Source organism: Cinclus cinclus, chromosome 30 (assembly GCF_963662255.1).
Source record: "Cinclus cinclus chromosome 30, bCinCin1.1, whole genome shotgun sequence".
Classification (NCBI taxonomy): domain Eukaryota; kingdom Metazoa; phylum Chordata; class Aves; order Passeriformes; family Cinclidae; genus Cinclus; species Cinclus cinclus.
In genome coordinates, this window is record NC_085075.1 from 2,379,268 (window position 1) to 2,406,041 (window position 26,774).

A 26,774-nucleotide genomic window follows, 5' to 3' on the forward strand; every position below is an offset into this window, starting at 1 on the left:
AAAAGAAAAACCCAAAAAGCAAAAAGGGGCCGTGCCCCCCAAACCCTCTGTGTCCCTCCCCCCCTTTCTGTGTTGCAGCCCTCCCTCCCCCCCAATTTTTCTCTTTTTTGTCTTTTTTTTTTCCTTTTATTTTTAAAAACGGTGGAGGAATAAAAGAGCAGTGACCCAACAGGGGGGGTCGGGATTGTTGGGAGATCCCCCCCCAGGGGGAATTTGGGGAAATTTGGGGGTTTGGGAGACCCCAGGACAGGGGGAGACCCCCATACACACCCCAGGGGGAATTTGGGGGTCCCAGCAGGGTTCGAATGGAGCTGGGGTGGGGCAGGAGACCCCAAACTGGGAGCACTGGGAGGAGGAATTGGGAGCACTGGGGGAAGCACTAGGGGTACTGGGTTTACTGGGAGAGGGCACATGGAGAACTGGGAGGGGGCTAGGGAGAACTGGGGGCAGTGGGAGGAGTTACTGGGAGAGGGCACATGGAGAACTGGGAGCACTGGGAGCGGAGCCCCGCCAGTGTGATGGGACGGCCGCGGTGCCCCTTTAAGAAGCGTTGCCCCTTTAAGGGGCGTGGCCATTCCATTTAGGGACCGGTTCGTGCCGTTAAGGGGGCGTGGTCGTTGCCATTGAAGGAGCGGGCCGCGTGACGCCCTCGCGTGCTGTCCCACCCCGGAAGTGGGCGTGGCCAGCGCAGCGGCGGGCGGAAAGCGGAAGTGCGGCCGTGAGGGGACCCGGGGGGGTCGGCGGAGCGACCCCCCCCCCCCCCCCCGCCGGTACCAGTGTGGTGAGTCCCGAACATCCCCCGGTACCGGCGCGGTGAGTCCCGAACATCCCCCGGTACCGGAGCGGTGACTCCCGAACATCCCCCGGTACCGCTGTGGTGAGTCCCGAACATCCCCCGGTACCGGCGCGGTGAGTCCCGAACATCCCCCGGTACCGCTGTGGTGACTCCCGACCATCCCCCGGTACCGGCGCGGTGACTCCCGAACATCCCCCGGTACCGCTGTGGTGACTCCCGACCATCCCCCGGTACCGGAGCGGTGAGTCCCGAACATCCCCCGGTACCGCTGTGGTGACTCCCGACCATCCCCCGGTACCGGCGCGGTGAGTCCCGAACGTCCCACAGAACATCCCCCGGTACCTCCCAAAAACCTCCCTTGATCCCCCCGGTACCGGCTGGTGAGTCCCGGATCCCCTCGGTACCGGAGTCGCGGGGGTCCCGGGGCCGGTTTAGGGTGTCCCGGTGGTCGGTCGGGAGGTCCCCGGGATCCGGACTGGGGTTTCCCGGGGGTTTGTCGGGGTGTCCCGGGTCCATTCAGGGCCCGTTCCGGGGGTGCTGACCCCTGTGTCCCCTCTGTCGCAGGGATGGCCGTGACCTAACCCCGGTGCGATGGAGCAGCCCCGACACCGGGACGCGACCGGGGGTGTCCCCGGGGGGAGCGGGCCCGCGGGGGGCTCCAGCGGAGCCTGGAACGGGACCTGCGGCCACCCCGGTACCGGCACCGGCACGGCGGGCGACGACGACGACGAAAGCGGCGAGCGCGACCCTCCTGTCCCCAACCCCGGTGGCGTCTCCGGTCCCGGGGGTGTCCCCGACACCGTCCCCACCCCCGGGGGTCGCTGCGGCTGCCGGGGTCCCCCGGCCGCTCCCCCGAGCCCCACCCGGGACATCTCGTGTGGACTCGGTTGCCGCCACCGGGGATCCCCGGACGGCAACGGCGACACGCAGAGAACGCGACGGCGACAACGACAACGCCACGAGGAGCACGACGAGGAACGAGGCGACGACAGGAGGGGACAGCGGGGCTTCCTGCGGGTGGCCCGGGCGGGGGTCGCGCTGTGCCTGCGGCTGCTCGGGGCTCTCCTGGCGCTGCTTCTCCTCTTCCTCCTCCTCCTCCTCGGGGGGCTCCGCTCCCTCCTCCGCGGGGGCTCCGCGGGGCTCCGCCGCTGCCGGGAGCTGTTGAGCGAGCGGTTTCAACGACGGGCGAGTCGCTGCGGCGTTCCCGGAGGTGACAGCGGGCAGGAGGTGACACGTTTGGTGGCCATGGCCGAAGTGGCCGAGGAAGAGCTGGACCCGTTCCGGGTGCTCGGGGTGGACAGCACGGCGAGCGATGCCGAGCTCCGGCGGGCGTACCGGAGGTTGGCGGTGCTGGTGGGTGCTGGGGACACGGCGGGGAGGGGTTGGGGACGTCTTGGGGACACCGCGGGACCCCTGAGGGCCGTGCCTTGGCAGGTGCACCCCGATAAAAGCCGTGACCCCCGGGCGGAGGCGGCGTTCAAGGTGCTGCGGGCAGGCTGGGAGAGGGTGAGCAGCCCCGAGAGGCGCCGCGAGTACGAGACGTGAGTTTGGGCTGAAAAAAAAAAAAAAAGGGTTTGGGGGGGTGAATTCCGAAGTTTTGGGGAGGAATTCCGAAGTTTTGGGGGTGATTCCCGAGTTTTTGGGGGTGATTCCCGTATTTTAGGAAGATGCTGGAACAGGTGCTGGACATTCTTTGGGCCCTTTTTTGGGGCTGTAATTCCCATATTTTGGGCTGTAAATCCCATTTTTCAGGAAGCAGCTCGCCCAGGGGGGGAGCTGGCACGGGCACTGGGCAGTTTTTGGGCTGTAATTCCCAATTTTTGAGCTGCAATTCCCAATTTTTGAGCTGCAATTCCCATTTTTGTGCTGCAATTCCCATTTTTTGCGTTCTAATTCCCGTTTTTTAGGAAGCAGCTGGCCCAGGGCGAGCTGGCGCGGGCGCTGGGCGCGTTCCTGGGCCGGCTGCAGGAGGAGCTCAGGGACGCCATGGACGCCATGGGCTGCACGCGCTGCGGGGGACGCCACAGGTGGGGACAGCGGGGACACTGGGGATACTGGGACATTGGGGACAGTGGGGACAACAGGGATAGTGGGGATAGCAGGGACAGTGGGGATACTGGGACAGAGGGGACAGTGGGGACATGGGGCACAGCAGGGACACTGGGGCAGAGGGGACAGCAGGGACACCATGGGACAGTGGGGATACTGGGACAGCGAGGACATTGGGGACAGCAGGGACACTGGAGATACTGGGGTAGATGGGACATTGGGGACAGCAGGGACATTGGGGCAGAGGGGACATGGTGGGCACTGGAACATGGGGGACACTGGGGACAGCAGGAACACCCTGGGACAGTGGGGATACTGGGACAGTGGGTACAGCAGGGACACAGGGACATGGGGGACAGCGGGGACACTGGGGCAGAGGGGACTGTGGGGACAGCAGGGACATTGGAGATAGTGGGGACACTGGGGACAGGAGAGACACCACAGGACAGTGGGGACAACAGGGAGAGCAGGGACACCACAGGACAGTGGGGTCAGCAGGGACACTGGGGTCAGTGGGGACAGTTTGGACGCAGGGACAGTGCTTTTGTGGACATTGTGTCCCTGGGGGTTCAGGGTGGCATCGTGTCCTGGAGGGTTGGGGGGGATCTCACAGTGTCCCCAGTGTCCCTGGCGGTCTCACAGTGTCCCCAATGTCCCCACAGGCGGTTCCCCCTGGACAGGGACCCCCGTGGTGCCCGGTACTGTGCCGAGTGCGGGGGGTGGCACGCGGCCGAAGAGGGTGACCTGTGGGCAGAGTCCAGCCTGCTCGGCCTCAAGGTCACCTACCTGGCCCGCATGGACGGCCACATCTACGATGTCACCGGTGAGGGACACCTGGGAGGGGACACGGAGCACAGACACACCTGGGGGAGGGTGACAGAACCCGCAGAGACACCTGGGGGGCGGTGACAGAGTTCCCAGAGCCAAGGGGTGACAGATCCCAGGGGGTCCCTGGGGTCGCCATCCCTGATGTCACCGTCCTGGGGGTCTCTGGTGTCATCATGACCGGGGTGGGGGGGTCCCCTTGGTGTCACCATCCCTGGGTCCCCTTGGTGTCACCATCCTGGGGGTCTCTGGTGTCACCATGACCAGGTGTCCCCCTCTTTTTCCGCAGAGTGGGCGGGCTGCCAGCGTGTGGCCATCTCCCCGGACAGCCACCGTGTCCCCTACCACCTGTCCTTTGGCGCCAGGACAGCCACACCGGCCGGACGCCAGCGGTCAGTCCTGGGGAGGGGTGACCCGGGGGTGACCTGGGGGGGTGTCCTGGGGCTGGACACCAGCGGTCAGTCCTGGGGAGGGGTGACCTGGGGGTGTCCTGGGGCTGGACACCAGCGGTCAGTCCTGGGGAGGGGTGACCTGGGGGTGACCTGGGGGGGTGTCCTGGGGCCGGACACCAGCGGTCAGTCCTGGGGAGGGGTGACCCGGGGGTGACCTGGGGGGGTGTCCTGGGGCCGGACACCAGCGGTCAGTCCTGGGGAGGGGTGACCTGGGGGTGACCTGGGGGGGTGTCCTGGGGCCGGACACCAGCGGTCAGTCCTGGGGAGGGGTGACCTGGGGGTGACCTGGGGGTGTCCTGGGGCTGGACACCAGCGGTCAGTCCTGGGGAGGGGTGACCTGGGGGAGACCTGGGGCTGGACACCAGTGGTCAGTCCTAGGACAGGGTCTAGAGCAGGGCTGGGGGTGTCCTGGGAGTGTCCTGGCAGTGCTCAGGTGTGCCCAGGTATAATCCAGGTGTGCTCAGGTAGATCCAGCTGTGTCCCAACCCCCCTTTTTTTCTCCCCACAGGGCACCCCCCAAGGGCAGCCCCCCCTCTCCTACCGAGCTCCAGGATTTCCTGGCTCGCATTTTCCAGGGAAATCCCAGCTCGGGGGAAGCCGGGGGGGCTTTCCCCACCCCCCCCGGGGCTGCGGGACCCCCCCAGGGACCCCCCCAGGGACCCCCCCAGGCCCAGGGGGGCCCCCCCAGGGGGGACACGAAGCACAAGAGGAGGAAGAAGGGGCGGCGGCCGCTGCCGCGCTGAGAAGACCCCCGACCCCCACCCCAAAAAAAGGGCTTGGAATAAAACTCTATTTTTCTTTTGTTTTTGGGTTTTTTAAAAGAAATTGAGTGATTTTTTTTTTTTTGGTATTAAATAAAGGGGGGAGGGGGCTGTGGAAACAGGGCTCGTTTTGGGGGTTCAGTACGGTCCCCCCGGTGTCCCCAAGGTCCCCTCGGCCTCATCAGCCCCGAGCCGCCACGGTCGCGTCACTTCCGGGCTGCGCCGGAAAGGGAGTGACGTCACTGATTGTGCAGCAGACGACGCCATATTGAAGGTCCCGGTGAGGCATCAGAGGGCGGCGCCATCTTGAGTGTGGGCAGGGCCGTGCTCGTGGCGCTTTAGGCGCCGTTACCGGGGTTATGGCGGGCCTAGAGCCGTGGGTGAGGACGGATCCGGTTAGTCCGGGAGATACGGTTTGGCCCAACGGTGAAGCTGCCACACCCACCATGGCAGCTGCCACACCCACAATGGCGTCCGCCACACTCATCATGGGAGGCGCCACACCCATCATGGCGGCCGCCACATCCATCATGGAGGCTGCTGCACCCATCATGGCAGCCATCTCTGGACACTGAAGGAGCACTCGGGGTCTGTGTGGGGTCAGCGTCTTTTATTGGGGACAAAAAGTGACCCCTGGGGACAAAGTGACCCCTGGGGCGATGGCTCTGTCCGGCCACCGCCCATCCTGGGAGCTCCAGGACATGCTGGGGCCTCCATGGGGCCTTCCCAGGGCACAGCCAAGGAACGTCTCTGTCCTGTCCCGTGTCCTGTGTCCCTTATCCCATGTCCTGTGTCCCTTATCCCATGTCCTGTGTCCATTACGTGTCCATCCCAAGTCCACCCCGTGTCCATCCCACAGACGTCCCTCAGGGGGATCTGAGTGTCCATGGTCTGTCCCTGTTCCCATCCCTCCCGTGTCCATCCCCATGTCCATCTGTCCATCCCTGTGTCCATGCCGTGTCCATCGGTCCATGCCGTGTCCGTCTGTCCATGCTGTGTCCATCCCCATGTCCATCTGTCCATCCCTGTGTCCATGCCGTGTCCGTCAGTCCACGCTGTGTCCATCCCCGTGTCCATCTGTCCATCCCTGTGTCCATCCCCGCGTCCCTCCCGTGTCCATCCCCGTGTCCGTCTGTCCCTCCCGTGTCCCTCCCGGGGTCCCTCAGGCGCTCCCCGGGCTCCGGGGCCCATCCCCGTCGCCGTCCCCGTGGCCGGGGCCGTGTCCGGGGGTGGCCGCCCACTCCCTGCGCTGGATGGTCCCGGTGCGGCCCTCGCGCGCCTGCGGCCGCTGCTCCCGCGGGATGCGCACGGCCCGGAACCGCGGCACGGCCGGCGGCGGCGCCCGCGCCCTCCGGAAGAACCCCAGCTGCCGAGAGAGGGCGCGACGTGTCGCGATACAGCACGAGATATCGCGACACGGCACGAGATACCGCGATACGGCACGAGATACCGCGATGTATCATGAGATGTCATGATATAACACGACATATCGTGATATTACATTAGTTACTGCTATATGTCACAGTATATCATTATATATCACGATATAACACAATTTATGTCATGAGGTATCGCAGTATGTCATGAGATGCCGCGATGTATCACAAGATACAGCATGATATGTCACGAGATATCGTGAAATGTCTCAAGATATCATGAGACGTCATGATATGTCATGACACAGCACGATATGTCGCGATATAACATGATACAGCACAGGACGTAGCTGGGATGGCACGACACAATAGGGCATATCGCGATACGACACATCGCGATATGACAGGATATGACACAACTGGGGTGGCACAACGTGACATGACATGGCGCGGCACATCACGATACGTCGCGATATGTCATGGAACGGCACGATAAGTCACGACATTACACGGCACGGCGCGGCCGCCGTGATGTGTCACGACAGGCGCCGGCACGGCACAACATTGTGTCGCGATATATCGCGACACAGAGCCCTATCGCGATAGCCGGGGGTGCCTCACCTTCCAGAGCCCCAGCACGAGCAGCGCCAGCAGCAGCAGCCCCAGGAGCGCGGCCAGCGGCAAAACCCACCAGGGGACAGCGGTGACGGCCACGCCCGGGTCCAGGTGCAGGGACAGCGACAGCTGGGGACAGCGGGGACACGGGGGACACGGGGGACACAGGGGTCATGGGGTCAGTGTTGGGGTCAGGGGTCAGTGTTGGGGTCACTGGGGGGGTCATAGGGACATCAAGGGGGCCTGGAGGGGTTTGGGGACATCAGGGGGTCCTGGGGAGGTTATGAGGGGTCCGGGGGGGTCCTGAGAATGTCCCCAGGTGTCCCCAGCTGTCCCAAGGTATCTCCAAGGTGTCCCCAGGGTGTCCCCAAGTGTCCCCAAGGTATTCCCAAGTGTCCCCAAGTGTCCCCAAGGTGTCCCCAGGGGTGTTCCCAAGGTATCCCCAGGTGTTCCCAAGGTGTCCCCAGGTGTCCCCACCTGCACCTCCGCGTCCTTGATGACGACATTGCCTCGGGGGGAGGTGACCGAGACCCCGGCGCGCACGATCAGCTCCAGGTTCTCCACGTCCAGGAACTCCTGGGAATTCGGGGAGGGGTCCAGGCCCGGCTGAGCCCCCTCCCCATCCCGGAGACCCCCGGGACCCCCCCGGGACCCCCCGGTCTCTCACCTCCAGGAAGGTCCCGTTCCAGATGCGGCCCCGCGCCCGCAGCTCCGAGCGCTCCAGGGACGGCAGCGGGCACCGGAACGGGAGACAGCGAGCGGTGCCCCGGGCACAGTCCTGGGGACAGCGACACCGCGGTGACAGCGTGGGGACACCCCGGGGATGGGGGGGGGGGGGGAACACCTGGGGATGGGGGGGACACCTGGGGATGGAGGGGGGACACCCCGGGGATGGGGGGGGGGGACACCTGGGGATGGAGGGGGGACACCCCGGGGATGGAGGGTGGGGGACACCTGGGGATGGGAGGGATACCTGGGGATGGAGAGGGACAGCCCGGGGATGGGAGGGACAGCCCGGGAATGTGGAAATCCCAAAATGTGGCAGTGACAAAGCGGGGACACCCCGAGAATGGGGACACCCCAAAACGAGGACATCCCAAACTGGCGCAATTCCAGAGCAGGGGCACCCCAGGAACGGGGCGGGGGGATCTCGGGAACAGGGACGCCCCAAACCCCAGGCGTGGGGACACCCCCCACGAGCGGGGTCCCCCCAGATCCCCCCTCCCCGCTCACCAGGGTCACGTTCCTCCTCTTCCTCGCCGCGGGCACCCACCAGGAGCGGGCCGGGGGCTCCTCGGGGGGGTCCTCCCGGTCCGGCGGCTCCTGGGGGGTGAGGATGGACATGGGGGGGTGGGGAGATAAGGACCCCCGGGAACCCCTGGACACCCCTGGGCACCCCCGGACACCCCTGGACACCCCTCTGGCCACCTTTAGACACCCCTGGCCATTTCTGGACACCACCCCAAGCACCCCTGGACACCTTTGGACACCCCTGAACCCCTCCAGACAACTTTGGACCCCCCAGGACCCCCACAAATCTGACCAGGCTGAGGCGCAGGGGGTTGGCGGGGGGGCTGCAGGGCAGGGGGGGGGTCCCCAGCTCCAGGCTCAGGGGGTACAGGAGCCACTTCCCGCTGGGCAGCTCCAGCGGCCACTGCACGGTCAGCGCGGCCGAGCCGGGGGTCTTCAGCACCGGACCCCGCTGGGACACCTGCGGGGGGCACAACCGGGACCCCCGAATTGTCAGGGATAGCCCAGGAGAGCCCCGACACTAAAAACAGCACCTGACCCTAAAAACAGCACCCGATCCCAAAAATAGCCCCGTATGGAGCTCTGACCCCAAAAACAGCACCTGACCCCAAAAACAGCACCTGACCCCAAAAATAGCCCTATATGGACCCCTGACCCCAAAAACAGCACCTGACTCCAAACACAGTCCCGACCCCAAAATAGCTCCTGTATGGAACCCCGAACCCAAAAATATTCCCCCCCCCCCCGCCATTTTCTCCCTACCCCAAATCCCCTCCCCCCCAAAGCACCCGGGGTTCAGCCAGGCCGATCCCCCCGGGGTTCCCACACCCCCTCCCCATCTTGGGGTCCCGGGGGGGGTCTCCGGGAGGGTCGGTGTTTGGGGGGTTTGTTTTGGGGTCCTTGCTTTGGGTGGGGTCTCTGATTTGGGTTTTCTGTTTTGGGATGTCTCTGTTTTGGGGCTCTGTTTTGGGGGTCCCTGTTTAGGGAGGGGTCTCTGTTTCAGGGCTGTCTCTGTTTTGGGGTCCCAATTTTGGGGTCTCTGTTTTGGGGCTGTCTCTGTTTCAGGGCTGTCCCTCTTTTGGGGCCGTCTCTATTTGGGGGTCTCCGTTTCGGGGCTGTCCCTATTTTGGGGTCCCTGTTTTGGGGTCACTCTCACCGTCACCTCGAAGAGGACAGCGCTGCCCACCTGGCTCTCCCTCTTCACCGCGCTCTCCCCCCTCACCTGCCCCCCAAAAAAGAGCCGGGGTGGCACGGCCACGCTGTGGGGACAGCCCTGGTTTGAGGGGGGATCCCCGGGGGGGGTCCCGGCCCCAAAAGCGCCCCCCAGTCACCCCAAAATCCTGTCCCCACTCACCCGGTCACGGCCAGGGGCAGCTCGATGACCACGCGGGCTCGGGCGACCACCGGCCCCAGCCCCGGCTGCTCGCTGGTCCTGGGGGGATATTGGGGGTCGCGGGGTGAAATCCCCCACAAAAAATCCCCCAAGGCCATGAGTGGGGATTTGACCCCACAATTGCAGCATCCTGGTTCTAAATTTTGGGGGGCCGGATTGTAAAACTACTTGGGGTTGGTTCCCAAATCTTCCAGGACTCTCAGGGTCTGGGGGCTCTGAGCCCCAAATTTGCCAGGGCTTCACCTCAAATCCTGGGGTCTCTGAACCCCAAATCCCCTGGGATCCCAGCCCCTAAATCCTGGGGGCTCTGAACCCCAAATCCCCTGGGGCTTTGGCCCCAAATCCTCCATCCCCAATCCCGGGGGTCCCATCCCCAATCCCGGGGATCTCCATCCCCAATCCCGGGGGTCCCATCCCCAATCCCGGGGGTCCCAGCCCCCGCCCAGCTCACGTGGACAGCTCCAGCTCCACCGCCAGGTCCGTGGTGTGGATGGAGATGCCCGAGGTGCTGAGGATGAGGAAGAACCGCACCTGGGGAAGCGCAGGTGAGCGCTGGGAGGGGGCGAGGTCCGGGGAAGGGGTCGGGGGTGTTGGGGAGGGAGCTGCGCCCACCTGGGCCCCGCGTTTGAGGGGGTTCCCCAGGTCGCACTCCACCCTGGAGCCGTTCTGGTTGGCCAAGCACAGCACCTTGTCCTGGGGGGGCACAGGGCTGAGCCCCCCATGCGGGCACCCCCACACTGACCCCATCCCAGAGCCCGCAGAACCGGGAGTGACCCCATCCCAGAGCCCCCCAAAACCGGGAGTGACCCCATCCCAGAGCCCGCAGAACCGGGAGTGACCCCATCCCAGAGCCCCCAAAACCGGGAGTGATCCCATCCCAGAGCCCCCAAAAACCTGAGGTGACCCCATCCCAGAGCCCCCAAAACCGGGAGTGATCCCATCCCAGAGCCCCCAAAAACCTGAGGTGACCCCATCCCAGAGCCCCCCAAAACCGGGAGTGACCCCATCCCAGAGACCCCAAAACCGGGAGTGACCCCATCCCAGAGCCCGCAGAACCCCACACTGACCCCATCCCAGAGCCCCCCAAAACCGAGAGTGACCCCATCCCAGAGCCCCCCAAAACCGGGAGTGACCCCATCCCAGAGCCCCCAAAACCGGGAGTGACCCCATCCCAGAGCCCGCAGAACCCCACACTGACCCCATCCCAGAGACCCCAAAACCGAGAGTGACCCCATCCCAGAGCTCGCAGAATCCCGGGATCACTCCTGGAGTGACCCCATCCCACACCCCCATCAACCCCAGACCCCCAGGACCTTCCTCATCATTCTGCACCCCCGGGACCATCCCAGACCCCCGGGTTTGACCCCATCCCACACCCCCAGACCCATCCCGCACCCCCAGGACCGACCCCACCCCACATCCCCAATTCCATGTCCCCCCCGTCCCCTCCCTGTCCCCCCTGTCCCCGCACCCCGAGCCCCCCGGCCTCGTCGGGGCGCAGGGCGGCGTAGGGCAGCTCCGGGGGGAAGGTGGCCACCAGCAGGGCCTGGTGGGCATCGTCCCCGTCCCTCTGCGGGTCCGAAGGGTCCGAGGGCTCGTTGGTCACCAGCACCTCCAGGGCCACGTCCTTCTGGTCACTCACGGCGAAGATGGCAGTGCCATCCTCGTCCCTGCGGGCAGGGCCGCCGTGAGACCCCTTGGGGACATCGCCGGTCACTCACAGAGAGGTGACAGTGCCAGCCTCACCCTTGTCACTGCCTTGGGGACAATCCCCTAACACAGAGGTGACAGTGCCAGCCTGGTCCGTGTGAGACGCCTTGGGGACATCCCCTCACAGAGAGGTGACAATGCCATCCTGTCCCCTGTGACTGCCTTGGGGACATCCCCTGTCCCTCACAGAGAGGTGGCAGTGCCACATGCCGGGGTGGCCGCTGTCCCCTCACCTGGGCAGGGGCAGGAAGTCGCTGTCCCCCAGGCGGGCGCAGAAGCGCGGCCGCAGCTCCAGGTGGCTCTGGCAGATTTTGTCATCGCCGCAGCCCTGGCGCAGGAAATGCACCTGGGGGGACACGGGGGGACACGGGGACAATGCGGGGACACCCGGGGGGGGGGGGGCGTGGGGACACCCCGGGGAATGATGGGGACACTGCAGGTGTCCCCAGAGGGGATAGGAGTGACACGCAGGGGGACACGGGAGGGGGGACACAGGTGACATTTCCTGTGTCCCAAATTGGGGAGGGGGGGACACGAGGAGAGATGGGGGATGCTCCGAGTGTGCCCAGCTGGGACTGGGGGACAGAGGGGGACATGGAGGTGACACAGGTGACACACAGGTGACACGGAGATGACACAGGTGACACACAGGTGAGACACAGGTGACACACAGGTGACACACAGGTCCCACCTCGACGCGGTGCGTGCTGGGCTGGCGCGGGCTGAGCGCGGGGGACAGAGGGGGCAGGGATGTCCCCCGCCCCCCCCGGTGCCACCCCCGGGTTCCCCCGATGGCGTAGGCGAGGGTGACAGGGACAGGACGCAGCTTGTCCCGGATGTCGTCCTGCGCACGAGGAGGAGGAGGAGGAGGAGGAGGGGAGGAAGGTCAGGGTGGCACTTGGGGACATGGGAGGTGCTGGCACACCTGGGGGGGGGGACGGGGGAGAGGACAATGGGGACAGGGATGACGATGATGAGGGTGAGTTCGGGGATGGGGATGAAGAGAAGCAGGATGAGGATGAGGATGAGGATGATGAGGAGGAGGAGATGGGGACAGGGACAAGGATGGAGGGCAGGGGTGATGGTGAGGAAGGTGAGGATGAGGAAGAGGAAGGTGAGGAACAGGTGGGTGAGGAACAGGGGCTTCTGCTGCAGAGAGTGAGGATGAGGAAGAGCAGAACGAGGACGAGAAAGGAGAGGGCGAGGAAGGTGAGGATGAGGAAGGAGAGGCTGAGGATGAGGAAGAGGAGGCTGAGGGGGCGAGGCCGAAGGACGCACGTGCAGCCGGAAGGTGGCGGTGACGCAGCGGCGCTCCCGCTGCCGGGGCAGCTCCAGGGACCCCGAGATTTGGTGTTCGGGGTCCGCGGGACCCCGGCCCAGGAAGGAGACCCGGGGCACCTGAGCTCGGCGCCGCCGCTCCGAGTCCGCGTCCAGCACGAACTGCAGCTCTGGGGGGCACCGGGGGGGCGTCACCGCCACCGAGGGGACCCCCGAGGGTGGGGGGGTCCTGGGGGGTTTGGGGGTCCTGAGGGGGTTGGGGTGCTCGGGATGGGGGCAGTCCGGGACTGGGGGGGATCCTCAGGGACTGGGGGGGTCCTGGGGGGTTTGGGGGTCCTGAGGGGGTTGGGGTGCTCGGGATGGGGGCAGTCCGGGACTGGGGGGGATCCTCAGGGACTGGGGGGGTCCTGGGGGGTTTGGGGGTCCTGAGGGGGTTGGGGTGCTCGGGATGGGGGCAGTCCGGGACTGGGGGGGATCCTCAGGGACTGGGGGGGTCCTGGGGGTTTTGGGGGTCCTGAGGGGGTTGGGGTGCTCGGGATGGGGGCAGTCCGGGACTGGGGGGGATCCTCAGGGATTGGGGGAGTCCAAATGATGGGGGGGTGGGGGATGGTTTTGGGGATTGGGAACTCCCAGGAATGGTGGGGGGGGGGGGGGGGGGGGGGGAACCCTCAGGAAATGGGGTTCTCAGGAGAGGGGGGACCCTCAGGGACAGGGGGGATCTCCAGGGGTAGAGGGGACCCCCCAGGACTCGGGGTGTCCCAAGGATGGGGGGGGATGTTTAGGGATGGGGAGGGGATCCCCAGGAATGGGCTCGGGACCCTCTGGGATAAGGGGGGACCCCCAGGGCTCGGGGACACCCCAGAACTCGTGAACTCCCAGGAATGAGGGGACCCTCCGGGATGGAGGGGGGACCCTCCGGGATGTGGGGGACCCCCCAGAAGTCGGGGGGACCCCCAGGCCCCCGCACTCACCGAGCCGCGGGCTGTAGCTGGCCGGGCTGGCCGTGTAGCTGAAACACGCTCGCACCTCCACGCTGGGGAGGGGGCGCGGGGTCACTGGGGGGGTCCCGCCGGCCCCGGGGGGAACACGGGAGGGGGACACGGGGAGGGGACACGGGGACACCCACCAGACGCCCTCCTGGTCGCGACAGTTGCTCTGCTCCAGGTCGATGTGGGGCGGCAGCAGCGACACGTTCCGGGATACGTGAACCACCGGCCGAGCCCTGGGGGAGGGGAAATGGGGGTCCCGGGGGGAGCCCCCCACTCCTGAGTGCACCCCCAGACCCCCCGAAAAGGGTGGAGGGAGTCCCGAGGTGCGGGGGACTCGGGGATGGGGGGTCCTGAGGGAGTTGGGGGTCCCCAGGAGTGGGAATTCCCAGGGATGTGGGGAGGGGGAGACTCGGGGATTGGGGGTCATTGGAGATGGGGGGGTCCCGGGAATTTGGGGTACCCAGGAATAGGGGAGTCCTCAGGGATCCTGTGGGTCCGGAGGAGTCCCCAAAATGGGGCGGGGGGGGGGGGGGGGGCGGACACTCCAGGGGTGTGGGACTGCCAGGAATTGGGGGATTCTGGGGGCGGGGGTCTCAGGAATTGGGGGATTCTGGGGGCGGGGGTCTCAGGAACTGGGGGTTCCTCGGGGTCGGGGTGGGGTCCCAGGGCTGGGGGGGGGTCGCTCCGGGGGCGGGGGTCTCACCTGTAGAGCACCACGGTGTCCGACAGGGACCCCACGAGCAGGTCGGGGTACAGGTTCCCATCCACGTCCAGGCCCCCCGAGAGCGAGTACCCAAAGGCCGAGACCCCCACGGCCTCCCCGTCCAGGACCTGGGGAGGGGGCGGCTCTGGGTGACCCGGGACCCCCCCGGGACCCCCCCCCGGGACCCCCCCCCGGGACCCCTCACCTGTGCGGGGCTGGTGACGATGCCCAGGGCGCTGCCGTGGTAAATGAAAACTTTGCCCGCGCCGTCGAAAGGAGCCCCCACGGCCAGGTCTGGGGGGTGGGAAAGGGGGGATTTGGGGGGTCCAGACCCCTCCCCAGGGACCCCCTCGGGGTGCAGCCCACCCCCCGGCTCCTGTTCGGTAGGACCCCGAAAAGCCCCTGAGCCCCCCCGGGTTCGGTTCTGCTGTGGGACCCCCATAGGGCCATTCCCAGATCATGGGGATCTGTGTGTCCCCCCCCCCCCCCAAAAAAAAAATCCCAAACTTCCCAAAGACCCCTCACCCAAATTCTGTCATGGTGGAGGTCTGCAATTCCACCATGCCCCGTCCTTGGACACCCCAAATCCCCCCCAAATCGCCTCCAAACCCCCCCAGAGCCCCTCACCCTCGAACCCATCGTGGTTTTAGTTCATTCCCAGTCCCCAAATCCCCCCTGAAGCCCCCCCAGAGCCCCTCACCCTCGAACCCATCGTGGTTGAGGTCCCCGGCGGAGCTCAGCGCTGCCCCGAAGTTGGATCCTCGGGAGCCGTTCAGGCGCAGGGGGGTCGCGCTGTCCCACAGCCCCCCCGGGTTGATGTAAACGTACACGGCCCCCCCGATCTCCTCCTGCCGCTCGAAAAAGTGGGGGGCCCCCACGGCCAGGTCCATCCAGCTTGGGGGGGCCACACGGATCTGTCACCCCCAGACTCCGGGGGGATGGGTTCTCCCGGCCATGGGGAGGGGGAAGGGGTTTGGGGGGTCCTGGGGGGGGGGGGTCTCAGGGGTTTGGGGGGTCCTGGGGTGGGGTCTGCACGGGGTTTGGGGGGTCCTGGGGTGGGGTCTGCACGGGGTTTGGGGTGGATTGGGGAATCCCAGGGGTGGGTGATACCTATGGGGATCTCACCGGAATTTGTGGGGGGGTCCCAGAGGTTTGGGGGGGTCCTTGGGGACTGGGGGAAGATGCTCAAGGCTGGGGGTCCCTGGGGATGAGAGACCCCAAAAATGGGGAATCCTCGGACAGGGGGGGTGGGGGGGGGGGGAGGACGGACACTCCTGAAGGTCCCAAGGATTTGGGGGTCCCAGGGGTGGGTTCTGAGACCCTTATGGAGATCTCACCTGGATAGCACCGGGATTCTGGGGGGCCTCAGGGATTGGGGGTGCCAGGGGTGGGCTTTCCTCATGGGGGGCTCCCCGGGATTTTGGGGGTGTCCCGGAGATTGGAGAATCCTCGAGAATTGAGGGTCCCGGGGATGGAAGAGGGGGGCTCTACCCTTGGGGGTCTCCCCGGGATTTCGGGGCTCTACTTCCCCGCAGGTGACACCGAGGGGTCCCACAGTGACAGGGGTGACACCGAGATGTCCCACGGTGACAAAGGTGACACCGAGGTGTCCCACAGTGACAGGGATGACACCGAGATGTCCCACGGTGACAAAGGTGACACCGAGGTGTCCCACAGGGACAGGGGTGACACTGAGGGGTCCCACGGTGACGAAGGTGACACCGAGGTGTCTCCCCCCAAACCCACCCGTCACTGTTGAGGTCCAGGACGGCCAGAGCGTGGCCGAAGGCCGAGGTCAGTTGGTGGCCGGCCAGCACGGCCTCGGCCACCAGGCGATTGGCGCTGTCGCGACGCAGGATGACAACGGCACCCGTGTGGTTGGCGCGGGGGGCGCCGGTGACAAAACTCAGCTGCTGTGGCCGCGTCAGCCCCGCCCCGGAGTCCACCGAGAACCCTGCGGGGACACGGGGACACCGCGGGGTTGGGGACACGGGGACAGCCCGGTCACTCCCCAGAGCCCTGCGGGGACACGGGGACACCGCGGGGTTGGGGACACGGGGACAGCCCGGTCACCCCCAGAGCCCTGCGGGGACACGGGGACACCGCGGGGTTGGGGACACGGGGACAGCCCGGTCACTCCCCAGAGCCCTGCGGGGACACGGGGACACCGCGGGGTTGGGGACACGGGGACAGCCCGGTCACTCCCCAGAGCCCTGCGGGGACACGGGGACACCGCGGGGTTGGGGACACGGGGACAGCCCGGTCATTCCCCAGAGCCCTGCGGGGACACGGGGACACCGCGGGGTTGGGGACACGGGGACAGCCCGGTCACCCCCCAGAGCCCTGCGGGGACACGGGGACACCGCGGGGTTGGGGACACGGGGACAGCCCGGTCACTCCCCAGCCCCGGGAATTCTTCGAGTAGGAATGGGGAAAAAAATGGAGCAGAATGGGGAAAACGGGGAAATTCTCCTGGTGGAATTGTCCTGGGGGGGAAATGGGGAAAAGTTGGGATTCTTGTGGGAATCGGGGGCGAGGTGCAGCCCCGGGCAGAATTTTGGGGAGATGGCAGAGACCACCAAAAACTGACAGATTTGGAGGGGAAAGGGCAGATTTTGGGGGCCAGAGCAGCAAAATCCAGAGCAGAGCCCCCTCCCCACATGCAGTGGTTGCCGTGAACAATCTCCCGAGCCCCCCAAAGCCTCCCCCGAGCCCCCACAAGCTCCAAGCTCCAGCCCCCCCCCTCCCCCACAATCCATGCACCCTTCCCATGCAAAAACATCACCGGGGGGACAAGCGGGGACAGGGGAGGTGCAGGGACACACCAGGCTCTGGGGACCCCCCCAAACCTCTGGGACCCCCCACCAAAAATCCTCTGGGATGTACCCAAGCCTGGCAGTGCCCCCAACACAGCCCTGGCACAACGAGGGGACATGGGACAGGGACGGGGGACAGGGACGGGGGACAGGGATGGGGGACAGGGATGGGGGACAGGGATGGGGACGCCGGGATTTGGGGACGCCGGGATTTGGGGACGCAGGGATTTGGGGAGGCAGGGATTTGGGGACGCAGGGATTTGGGGAGGCAGGGATTTGAAGGGATGGAAATGAGGTGACAGGGATGGAGGGACACAGGGACGGTGACACCGGGGTGGGGACACAGGCCGGGGGGAGGTGACAGACACAAGAGGGGTGGGGTCATGCAATGGCGGGGGGTGATGCGGGCACACGTGTGCGGGGCTGCGCGTGCAGGGTGACACGCGTGGGGACAGGGGCGTGTCTGGGGACGCAGGAGAGGGGGATCTGCGTCCGGAGGGCACACGAGTGTACAGGTGACACCTGAGTGTGTCAGGTACGGGTGACACCCGTGTCCACGGGGACACGTGAGAAAGGGACATCCGTGAAGGCCATACGCGTGTCCGTGGTGACACCCGCCAAGGGGACACGCGTGACACGTGGGCACAGCGCCACACGCGCGTGCCCGCAGGACCCTTCCGAGGGAGGGAGACACGGCACGGGGAGGGTCACACACGGCACACACAGGTGGCACGCAGGTGGCACACGCGTGGCACACGCGTGGCACGCACGAACCCAGGTAGGAATTGTGCGCCACGTCCGCGGCCGCGCCGGGGACCCTCTCTCCGGGCTCGGGGGTCCGGAAGACCCTCTGGTCGGGGGCCGCGCTCTCAATGTTTGTCACAAAGAGCAGCCCTGGACCGCGACAGAGACAGGGGGAGGGGGCGTCAGGGCGGCTCGGGGGGCGCGGAGGGGCCGCAGCTGCCGTGGGGGGTGGTCCCCGGGCCGGGCCCCTCCCCCGTACCGAAGTAGCTGTTGGCGGGCACGGGGATGAGTGAGGGGTCCTGGTCCTTCTCGCCCCCAGCCTCGAAGGGGCCGGCGTCGAGGCGCAGCAGGTCCAGGGAGCTCTGGTTGAGCTGCTCCACTCGCAGGGTCCCTGCGGGGCCCGGGGGGACAGCGGGGACACCGTGGGGGACCCTCCAGGGACCCTCCCGAGACCCTCGAGATCCGGGGAGGTCACCCGGAGCGGCTCCATGGGCAGGGACCCCTCCCCAGGATAAGGGGGATATGGGGACCCCCAGGGACACTGAGGGACCCTCGTGCTGCGGCGAGCTCGGCTTGAGCACCTCCAGCCCCAGCATCGCCTGCACCCACCTGTGAACACCTACGCACATCTGGACACATCTGGACACACCTGGACACCCTCACCGGGCAGGTGTGGCCGCCCCCCCACACACCCGCCCCCCCCCCCCCCCCCCCCCCCCCCACTTCCTCGGGGCAGCCCGAATCCCCCCCTTTTTTGCCTCACCGTGGGGAGGGGTCCCGCCGCCCCTCACCCTTCCAGCTTTGGGTACCGGGGTCTCCGAGCACTGACACCCACCCAGACTCCCCAGATCCCCCCAGACCCCCAAACCCGCACCGTGGGGAGGGGTCCCGCCGCCCCTCACCCTTCCAGTTGTAGGTGCCGGGAGCCCCGAGCAGCACGTAGCGGCGGTCGGGGCTGAAGGCGGCCGCCAGGCCCTGCTGGCAGGTCCCGAAACGTTCGTGGCCCTGCGGTCGCCCCTCGCAGAACTTCCACTCGCCACCATCCAGCTCGTCCCGCACACGCAGGTCCTGGCTCAGCACGAAGCAGCGCCCGATCACGTCCCGCGTCTCCAGCGGCTGCCGCACCCGGTGCCGCACCTCGTACCGGTGGGCGCAGGTCTGGGGAGGGGGACACCCGAGGGGGCGTCACAGCGAGCCGGGACCCCCCTGTTTAAAGCGTCCCCGGTGTCCCCTCGCCGCGCGCCGGCGCTCACCACGATCTTGCCTCCGGGCCCTTGGCTCTTGACGCTGACTCCCAGCCACTGGTTCTCTTTGCTCTCCCGCTCTGGGTCCACTGGCGGACGCGGGGAGGGGTCAGCCCAGTCGGGACCCCCCCTCTGAGACCCTCCCCGGGGTCCCAGCTCACCTCCCTCATCGATGGGGACCCTCCAGCAGTCGGAGAGCTCGGGGCTCAGCGGGCAGGCGAACAGACCCCCGGTGCGGTTGGCACCTTGGCCGGGCAGGGCCAGCGCTTGGGGGGCTCCCACCAGCAGCCTGGGGGGGCGAGGGGGCAGAGACCCCCGTCAGGGTCTGGGGGGACCCGCGGGTCACAGAGCACCCCCCTCACCACCACCGGGGACCCCCTTACAGCTCTGTCACCCCTCTCAGCTCTGTCACCCCTCACAGCTCTGTCACCCCCTCCCAGCTGTGTCACCCCTCTCAGCTCTGTCACCCCCTCTCAGCTCTGTCACCCCCTCCCAGCTCTGTCACCCCTCTCAGCTCTGTCACCCCTCCCAGCTCTGTCACCCCTCTCAGCTCTGTCACCCCCTCCCAGCTCTGTCACCCCTCTCAGCTCTGTCACCCCTCCCAGCTCTGTCACCCCTCTCAGCTCTGTCACCCCCTCCCAGCTCTGTCACCCCTCTCAGCTCTGTCACCCCTCACAGCTCTGTCACCCCTCCCAGCTGTGTCACCCCTCACAGCTCTGTCACCCCTCCCAGCTCTGTCACCCCCTCCCAGCTCTGTCACCCCTCACAGCTCTGTCACCCCTCCCAGCTCTGTCACCCCCTCCCAGCTCTGTCACCCCCGTGCCCATCGTGCTGCCAGCCCGGCTCAGCTCTGCTCCCGATCTCAGCTTGCGACACGTGTGGGCACAAGAGGTGACACAACAGGGACCCCCATGGACCCCCCCCAGACCCCCAGGAGGTGACAAGGGGGGGATTCCCCTCGGGACCAGCGCGGTGCCAGCACCGGCGATTCCGAGGTGGCCACGGGGCTCTCGTGGGTGGCCACCCCCGGTCGCTCTTGCCGCGGGTGGCGGTGGCCCGGGGACATGGCGGAGCCACGGGGGGTGGCAGCGAGACAGAGGCGGTAAAAATAAACCGGAATTCACTCAAAATAACCCCGCAGCAACATGCCCAAAAAAGGAGGGAGCACACGGAGGCACCGGGTGCCCCACGGAGCCGGGACTGGGCGACAAGGGCAGCACGAGTCCCAGCGGGGGACAGAGGGGACAGCAGGGACAGTGGGGGACAGAGGGACAGCGGGGACAGCGGGGACAGAGGGGACAGCGGGGACAGAGCGGACAGAGGGGACAGAGAGGACAGCGGGGACAGCAGGGGACAGCAGGGGACAGAGGGGACACCTGCACCGGACACCGGCAGCCAAACCGCCCTCGGTGCCAAGAACGCGGCGCGGGTGGCAGCGCTGCGACACAGCGGCGACAGCGGCGACAGCGGCGACAGCGGGCTGGAGAGGGGTGGGTGGGGTGGGGACAGAGGGGACCGGAGGGGAGGGCTGGGGACACACGGGTGACAGCGCGCTGGGACACCCCCGGAGCGGAGGGCTGAGCCCCCCGGGGGGACACGGGGGACACGGGGGACACGGGGGACACGGGGCCGTGGGCGGCTGTCGCGGGTGGGCGCTCGCCGCAGGGACCGGCGGGCCCAGCCCGGGGGGGTCCCTCCAGCCGAGCGCTCGGGGGCAGCGCTCGCCCCCCGAGCCCCCCCAGGACCCCCCTGCCCCGCGAATGCTGAATAATCCCGGGCCGCGCAGGCGGCCTGGCCCCGTCCCTGTCCCTTGTGTCCCTGTCCCTTGTGTCACCGTCCCTTGTGTCCCTGTCCCCTCGCTCTGCAGCGCTCTGGGGTCGGGTCTGGGGGTCCCGGTTCCCCCTCAGCGCCTCTCGGGGTTCCCGAACCCCCAAATCCCCACTGGGGAACCGCGGTCCATCCCCACCCCAGGGCTTCGTCCCACCGGAGCCCCCCAAATCCCGGCAATAGGACCCTCTCAGAACTCCCCAAATCCCCCAAATCCCGGCAATAGGACCCTCTCAGAACTCCCCAAATCCCCCAAATCCCGGCAATAGGGCCCCTCCAGTCACAAAAGTCCCCAAACTCCGGCCACAGGATCCCCCCAAAACTCCACAAATCCCCCAAACCTTGGCAATAGGAACCCCAGAACTCCGCAAATCCCAGCCATAGGAACCCCAGAACTCCCCAAATCCCCCAAATCCCCCAAATCCCAGCCATAGGAACCCCAGAACTCCCCAAATCCCCCAAATCCCAGCCATAGGAACCCCAGAACTCCCCAAATCCCCCAAATCCCAGCCATAGGATCCCTCCGGCCGCTCCCCTCTCTCCCCCCATTCCCGGGGGTCTCTGTCCCCCCCACTCTCCGGGGGTCGTGCCCCCTTGTCCCCCTCTCTCCCCCCGGACCCCGCACTCACCACCCCGCGGGTTCGGGGTTCAGCTGCCGGTGCAGCGCCACGGACACCCCAAAAAGGCTCCCGCGCTCGCCGTCCTTCAGCACCGGGCTGCTCCCGTCCAGGTTGAAGGCGGCGGCCGAAGGTAGCCACAGGGCCGGCCACGGTAGCCACAGGGCCGGCCACGGTAGCCACAGGGCCGGCCACGGTAGCCACCGGCAGCCGGAGCTCGCCATCCCCGCGCTGCCGGCGCCGCCGCCCGCGGGAGGAGCTCCGGAGCTGCCGGGGAGCGGCTCGGAACCGGCCCCGCCCGCAGGACCGGGGAAAGCCCCGGAGACCCCACCCTGGGGAGGGACCGGGGGGGAGCGACCCCAAAGGGCGGGGGGCGACCCCAAATCACAGGGAGAGATCCTAAATCACAGGGAGAGATCCTATAGGACAGGCAGCGACCCCAAATCACAGGGAGTGATCCTAAATCACAGGGAGAGATCCTATAGGACAGGGAGTGACCCCAAATCTCAGAGAGTGATCGTATAGGGCAGGGAGCGACCCCAAATAACAGAGAGTGATCTTAAAGGGCAGGGAGCGACCCCAAATCACAGAGAGAGATCCTAAATCACAGGGAGAGATCCTATAGGGCAGGGAGCGACCCCAAATCACAGGGAGTGATCCTAAATCACAGGGAGAGATCCTATAGGACAGGCAGTGACCCCAAATCACAGGGAGTGATCCTATAGGGCAGGGAGCGACCCCAAATCACAGGGAGTGATCCTATAGGGCAGGGAGCGACCCCAAATCACAGGGAGTGATCCTATAGGGCAGGGAGCGACCCCAAATCACAGGGAGTGATCCTATAGGGCAGGGAGCGACCCCAAATCACAGAGAGAGATCCTAAATCACAGGGAGAGATCCTATAGGGCAGGGAGCGACCCCAAATCACAGGGAGTGATCCTAAATCACAGGGAGTGATCCTATAGGGCAGGGAGCGACCCCAAATCACAGGGAGTGATCCTATAGGGCAGGGAGCGACCCCAAATCACAGGGAGTGATCCTATAGGGCAGGGAGCGACCCCAAATCACAGAGAGAGATCCTAAATCACAGGGAGAGATCCTATAGGGCAGGGAGCGACCCCAAATCACAGGGAGTGATCCTAAATCACAGGGAGAGATCCTATAGGACAGGGAGTGACCCCAAATCTCAGAGAGTGATCGTATAGGGCAGGGAGCGACCCCAAATAACAGGGAGTGATCTTAAAGGGCAGGGAGCGACCCCAAATCACAGAGAGAGATCCTAAATCACAGGGAGAGATCCTATAGGGCAGGGAGCGACCCCAAATCACAGGGAGTGATCCTAAATCACAGGGAGAGATCCTATAGGGCAGGGAGCGACCCCAAATCACAGGGAGTGATCCTAAATCACAGGGAGAGATCCTATAGGGCAGGGAGCGACCCCAAATCACAGGGAGTGATCCTAAATCACAGGGAGAGATCCTATAGGGCAGGGAGCGACCCCAAATAACAGGGAGTGATCTTAAAGGGCAGGGAGCGACCCCAAATCACAGAGAGAGATCCTAAATCACAGGGAGAGATCCTATAGGGCAGGCAGCGACCCCAAATCACAGGGAGTGATCCTAAATCACAGGGAGTGATCCTATAGGGCAGGCAGCGACCCCAAATCACAGAGAGAGATCCTAAATCACAGGGAGAGATCCTATAGGGCAGGCAGTGACCCCAAATCACAGGGAGTGATCCTATAGGGCAGGGAGCGACCCCAAATCACAGGGAGTGATCCTAAATCACAGGGAGTGATCCTATAGGACAGGGAGTGACCCCAAACCACAGGGAGTGATCCTATAGGGCAGGGAGCGACCCCAAATCACAGAGAGAGATCCTAAATCACAGGGAGTGATCCTATAGGGCAGGGAGCGACCCCAAATCACAGGGAGTGACCCCAAACCACAGGGAGTGGTGCTATAGGGCAGGGAGCGACCCCAAACCACACGCACCCCATATCGCCGACATTGCACCCCATATCGCACCCGGGCTGCACCTGGGGGAGGGGGGAGGGGTCCCAGGAAGGTTTTGAGGGTCCTGGAGAGCTTTGGGGGTCCTGGGAGGGTTTTGGGGATTCCCGAGGGGGCTCGGGGGGATCCTAGAGGTCCAGGAGAACCCCCCGAACCCCAAATCCAGGAGGGGCGGAGCCAAATCCAAGGGGGCGGTGCCTGGGGGGGGGGGGTCAGCGGGGCTGGGACCCCCAGGACCAGTCGGGACCTTTTTTTTCTTTTTTTTTTTTTTCTTTTTTTTTTTTTTTTGTTTTTTTGGGGGTTTTTTTTGTTTTTTTTTTTGGGGGAGGGGGTTTGTGCGATATCGCCACACCCGGGACCCTCCCGTACCACCCCCTCCCCACCTCCAGCCTCCCCCCCAGCAGGAATTTTTGGGGTGGAAAAGGGATTTTGTCAGATTTTCCAGCTCTGGGGTTATTTTTATCCCTTCTCCAAATCCCGGGGGATTTTCCCAGATCTGCCAGGACCGTGGGAACGAGCTCGGCCCCTCCCCCACCCGCATTTTGGGGGGGTCCAGAGAGGGATTGGGGGGAGGGGTCCAAGCACCCCCGGTTTCCCCTCCCCCCCACCCCTTTTCTCTCCACTTTTTCCCGTTTTTCTGCCCAAATCCTTCCCCAGTGTGGGAACGGGGATCCCCGGGGAAAAAATCGGGATTGGGAAAAGGGGAAAATCGGGATTGGGAAAAATCGGGATTGGGAAAAGGGGAAAATCGGGATTGGGGTTGGGAAAAATTGGGATTGGGGCTGGGAAAGGGGAAAATCGGGAAAGGGAAAAATCGGGATTGGGAAAAATCGGGATTGGGGCTGGAAAAGGGAAAAATCGGGATTGGGAAAAATCGGGATTGGGGCTGGAAAAGGGAAAAATCGGGATTGGGGCTGGAAAGGGGAAAAATCGGGATTGGGAAAGGGGAAAAATCGGGATTGGGAAAAAATCGGGAAAGGGAAAAATCAAAATTGGGAAAGGGAAAAATCAGGATTGGGGTTGGGAAAAATTGGGATTGGGGCTGGGAAAGGATTTTTGGGGGATTTATTTTTTGGGGTTTATTTTTGAGGTTTAATTTTGGGGTTTTTTTGGGGGGTTGTTTGTGGGATTTGGTTTTGGGTTTTGTTTTTGGGGTTTATTTTCGGGGATTAATTGTGGGATTTCTTTTGGGGATTTCTTTTTGGGGTTTGGTTTTTGGGGTTCATTTGCGGGGATTTATTTTTGGGGGTTGATTTTTGGGGTTCATTTCGGGGTTTCTTTTCGGGGGTTATTTGTGGGATTTATTTCTGGGTTTTATTTTTGGGTTGTATTTTTTAGTCCGGGATATTTTGGGTTATTTTGGGGTTATTTTTGGCCGCGTCTCTCACTCGAATTCCAGCGGCCGCCGCCGGAATTCCGGGATTCACTGGGGAGAACTGGGAGTGACTGGGAGCGGCAGAGCGGGGGCGGCGGAGCCCGAGCCCCCTCCCCGCTTTGGGCTGCGCCTTCCTCCTCCTCATTTTCCTCCTCCTCCTCCTCTTCCTCATCCTCCCCCTCCTCATCCTCTGCTTCCTCCTCCTCATCCTCATTTTCCTCATCCTCCTCCCCCTCCCCCTCTTCCTCCTCCTCATCCTCATTTTCCTCATCCTCCTCCCCCTCCTCCTCTTCCTCATCCTCTGCTTCCTCCTCCTCCTCTTCCTCCTCCCCCTCGTCCTCTTCCTCCTCATCCTCTTCCTCCTTCTCTTCCTCATCCTCCTTTTCCTCCTCCTCTTCCTCCTTCTCCTCTTCCTCCTTCTCCTCTTCCTCCTCATCCTCCTTTTCCTCTTCCTCATCCTCCTCTTCCTCCTCCTCCTTTTCCTCTTCCTCATCCTCCTCTTCCTCCTCCTTTTCCTCATCTTCCTCATCCTCCTTCTCCTCTTCCTCCTCTTCCATCTTCATCCTCATCCTCCCCGATCCACGGGAATGACGTGACCTTCCTCCTCCTCCTCCTCCTCCTCCTCTTCCTCTTCCTCCCAGGGCGAATCCCGGGATTTCTGCCTTCCTCATCCTCCCCGCACTGGGGGAATAACGGGATCTTCCTCCTCATCCTCTCCACTCTCCCGGTGACAAATCCCGGGTTTTTTTTCCAGGGTGCCAATTCCCGGGAATTTCCCAGCGCACCATTCCAGTTCTCCCAGTTTCATTGTCCGGGAATTTCATTTCATTGTCCCGGCAGCGGCAGCCGCTCCCCGACCCCTATAGAACCCCCTGACCCCTATAGAACCCCGGATCCCCTATAGAACCCCGGATCCCCTATAGAACCCCCTGACCCCTATAGAACCCCCTGACCCCTATAGAACCCCGAGTCCCCTATAGAACCCCGGATCCCCTATAGAACCCCGGATCCCCTATAGAACCCCGAGTCCCCTATAGAACCCCGGATCCCCTATAGAACCCCCGAGTCCCCTATAGAACCCCCTGACCCCTATAGAACGCCGGATCCCCTATTGAACCCTGAATCCCCTGTAGAACCCCCGAGTCCCCTATAGAACCCCGGATCCTCTATAGAACCCCGGATCCCCTATAGAACCCCCCGAGTCCCCTGTAGAACCCCCTGACCCCTATAGAACCCCCTGACCCCTATAGAACCCCGGATCCCCTATAGAACCCCCTGACCCCTATAGAACCCCGGATCCCCTATAGAACCCCCTGACCCCTATAGAACCCCGGATCCCCTATAGAACCCCCTGACCCCTATAGAACCCCGGATCCCCTATAGAACCCCCCGAGTCCCCTGTAGAACCCCAAATCCCCTATAGAACCCCCTGACTCCTACAGAACCCCGAGTCCTCTATAGACCCATCCAACCTCCTATAGGCCCCTATAGCTCCCCCACTCCCCTATAGCTCCCCAAGGCCCCTATAGAGCCCCCCACTCCCCTATAGACCCCGCCCAGTCCCCTGTAGCTCCTATAGCTCTCCCAGGCCCCTATAGACACCCCCACTCTCCTATAGCCCCTATTGACCCCCTAACACCCCTATAGCTCCCCTGGTCCCCTATAGCCCCTATAAACAAACCCCAATTCCCTATAGCCCCTACACTCTCCCCATCCCCTATAGACTCTCCCATCCCCTATAGACCCTACACAAACTCCAATCCCCTCTAGCCCCTATTAACAAACCCCATCCCCTCTAGACCCTATAAACAAACAACAAATCCCCTATAGCCCCTACACCTCCCATCCCCTATAGCCCCTACACCCCCCCATCCCCTATAGACTCCCCCCATCCCCTATAGACCTAATAAACAAACCCCAATCCCCTATAGACCCTACACC

General features: G+C 64.6%; 2 protein-coding genes across 2 annotated transcripts; one reads left to right on the forward strand and one right to left on the reverse strand.

Annotated features, from left to right (window-relative positions):
- Positions 1-1,064: 1,064 nt before the first annotated feature.
- Positions 1,065-4,923, forward strand: DNAJC14 (DnaJ heat shock protein family (Hsp40) member C14). Its single transcript, XM_062510955.1, has 7 exons — positions 1,065-1,101; positions 1,361-2,149; positions 2,231-2,337; positions 2,704-2,823; positions 3,508-3,668; positions 3,960-4,062; positions 4,631-4,923. The coding sequence occupies exons 2-7, from the start codon at positions 1,388-1,390 to the stop codon at positions 4,863-4,865; spliced, it is 1,488 nt and encodes a 495-aa protein (XP_062366939.1). The 5' UTR covers positions 1,065-1,101; positions 1,361-1,387; the 3' UTR covers positions 4,866-4,923.
- A 1,122-nt stretch (positions 4,924-6,045) lies between these two features.
- Positions 6,046-25,544, reverse strand: ITGA7 (integrin subunit alpha 7). Its single transcript, XM_062510848.1, has 26 exons — positions 25,431-25,544; positions 21,459-21,778; positions 19,164-19,291; positions 19,012-19,091; positions 18,661-18,916; positions 18,018-18,149; positions 15,945-16,152; positions 14,899-15,092; positions 14,404-14,492; positions 14,199-14,326; positions 13,633-13,728; positions 13,478-13,539; positions 12,507-12,676; positions 11,920-12,072; positions 11,462-11,574; positions 11,006-11,188; positions 10,131-10,218; positions 9,970-10,049; positions 9,480-9,557; positions 9,282-9,384; positions 8,418-8,585; positions 8,108-8,197; positions 7,542-7,652; positions 7,352-7,450; positions 6,881-7,003; positions 6,046-6,249 (listed from the first exon to the last, which is right to left on the reverse strand). The coding sequence occupies exons 1-26, from the start codon at positions 25,542-25,544 to the stop codon at positions 6,046-6,048; spliced, it is 3,570 nt and encodes a 1,189-aa protein (XP_062366832.1).
- Between the last annotated feature and the right edge of the window lie 1,230 nt (positions 25,545-26,774).

Coding starts and splice junctions, on each gene's coding strand:
- DNAJC14 (XM_062510955.1), top strand. CDS start 1,388: ATGGAGCAGCCCCGACACCGGGACGCGACCGGGGGTGTCCCCGGGGGG. Junction 2,150..2,230: donor ACCGGAGGTTGGCGGTGCTG/GTGGGTGCTGGG, acceptor GTGCCTTGGCAG/GTGCACCCCGATAAAAGCCG. Junction 2,338..2,703: donor AGGCGCCGCGAGTACGAGAC/GTGAGTTTGGGC, acceptor CCCGTTTTTTAG/GAAGCAGCTGGCCCAGGGCG.
- ITGA7 (XM_062510848.1), bottom strand. CDS start 25,544: ATGAGGAGGAAGATCCCGTTATTCCCCCAGTGCGGGGAGGATGAGGAA. Junction 19,092..19,163: donor GGTCCCCATCGATGAGGGAG/GTGAGCTGGGAC, acceptor CGCGTCCGCCAG/TGGACCCAGAGCGGGAGAGC. Junction 8,586..9,281: donor CTGTCCTCTTCGAGGTGACG/GTGAGAGTGACC, acceptor TGCCCCCCGCAG/GTGTCCCAGCGGGGTCCGGT.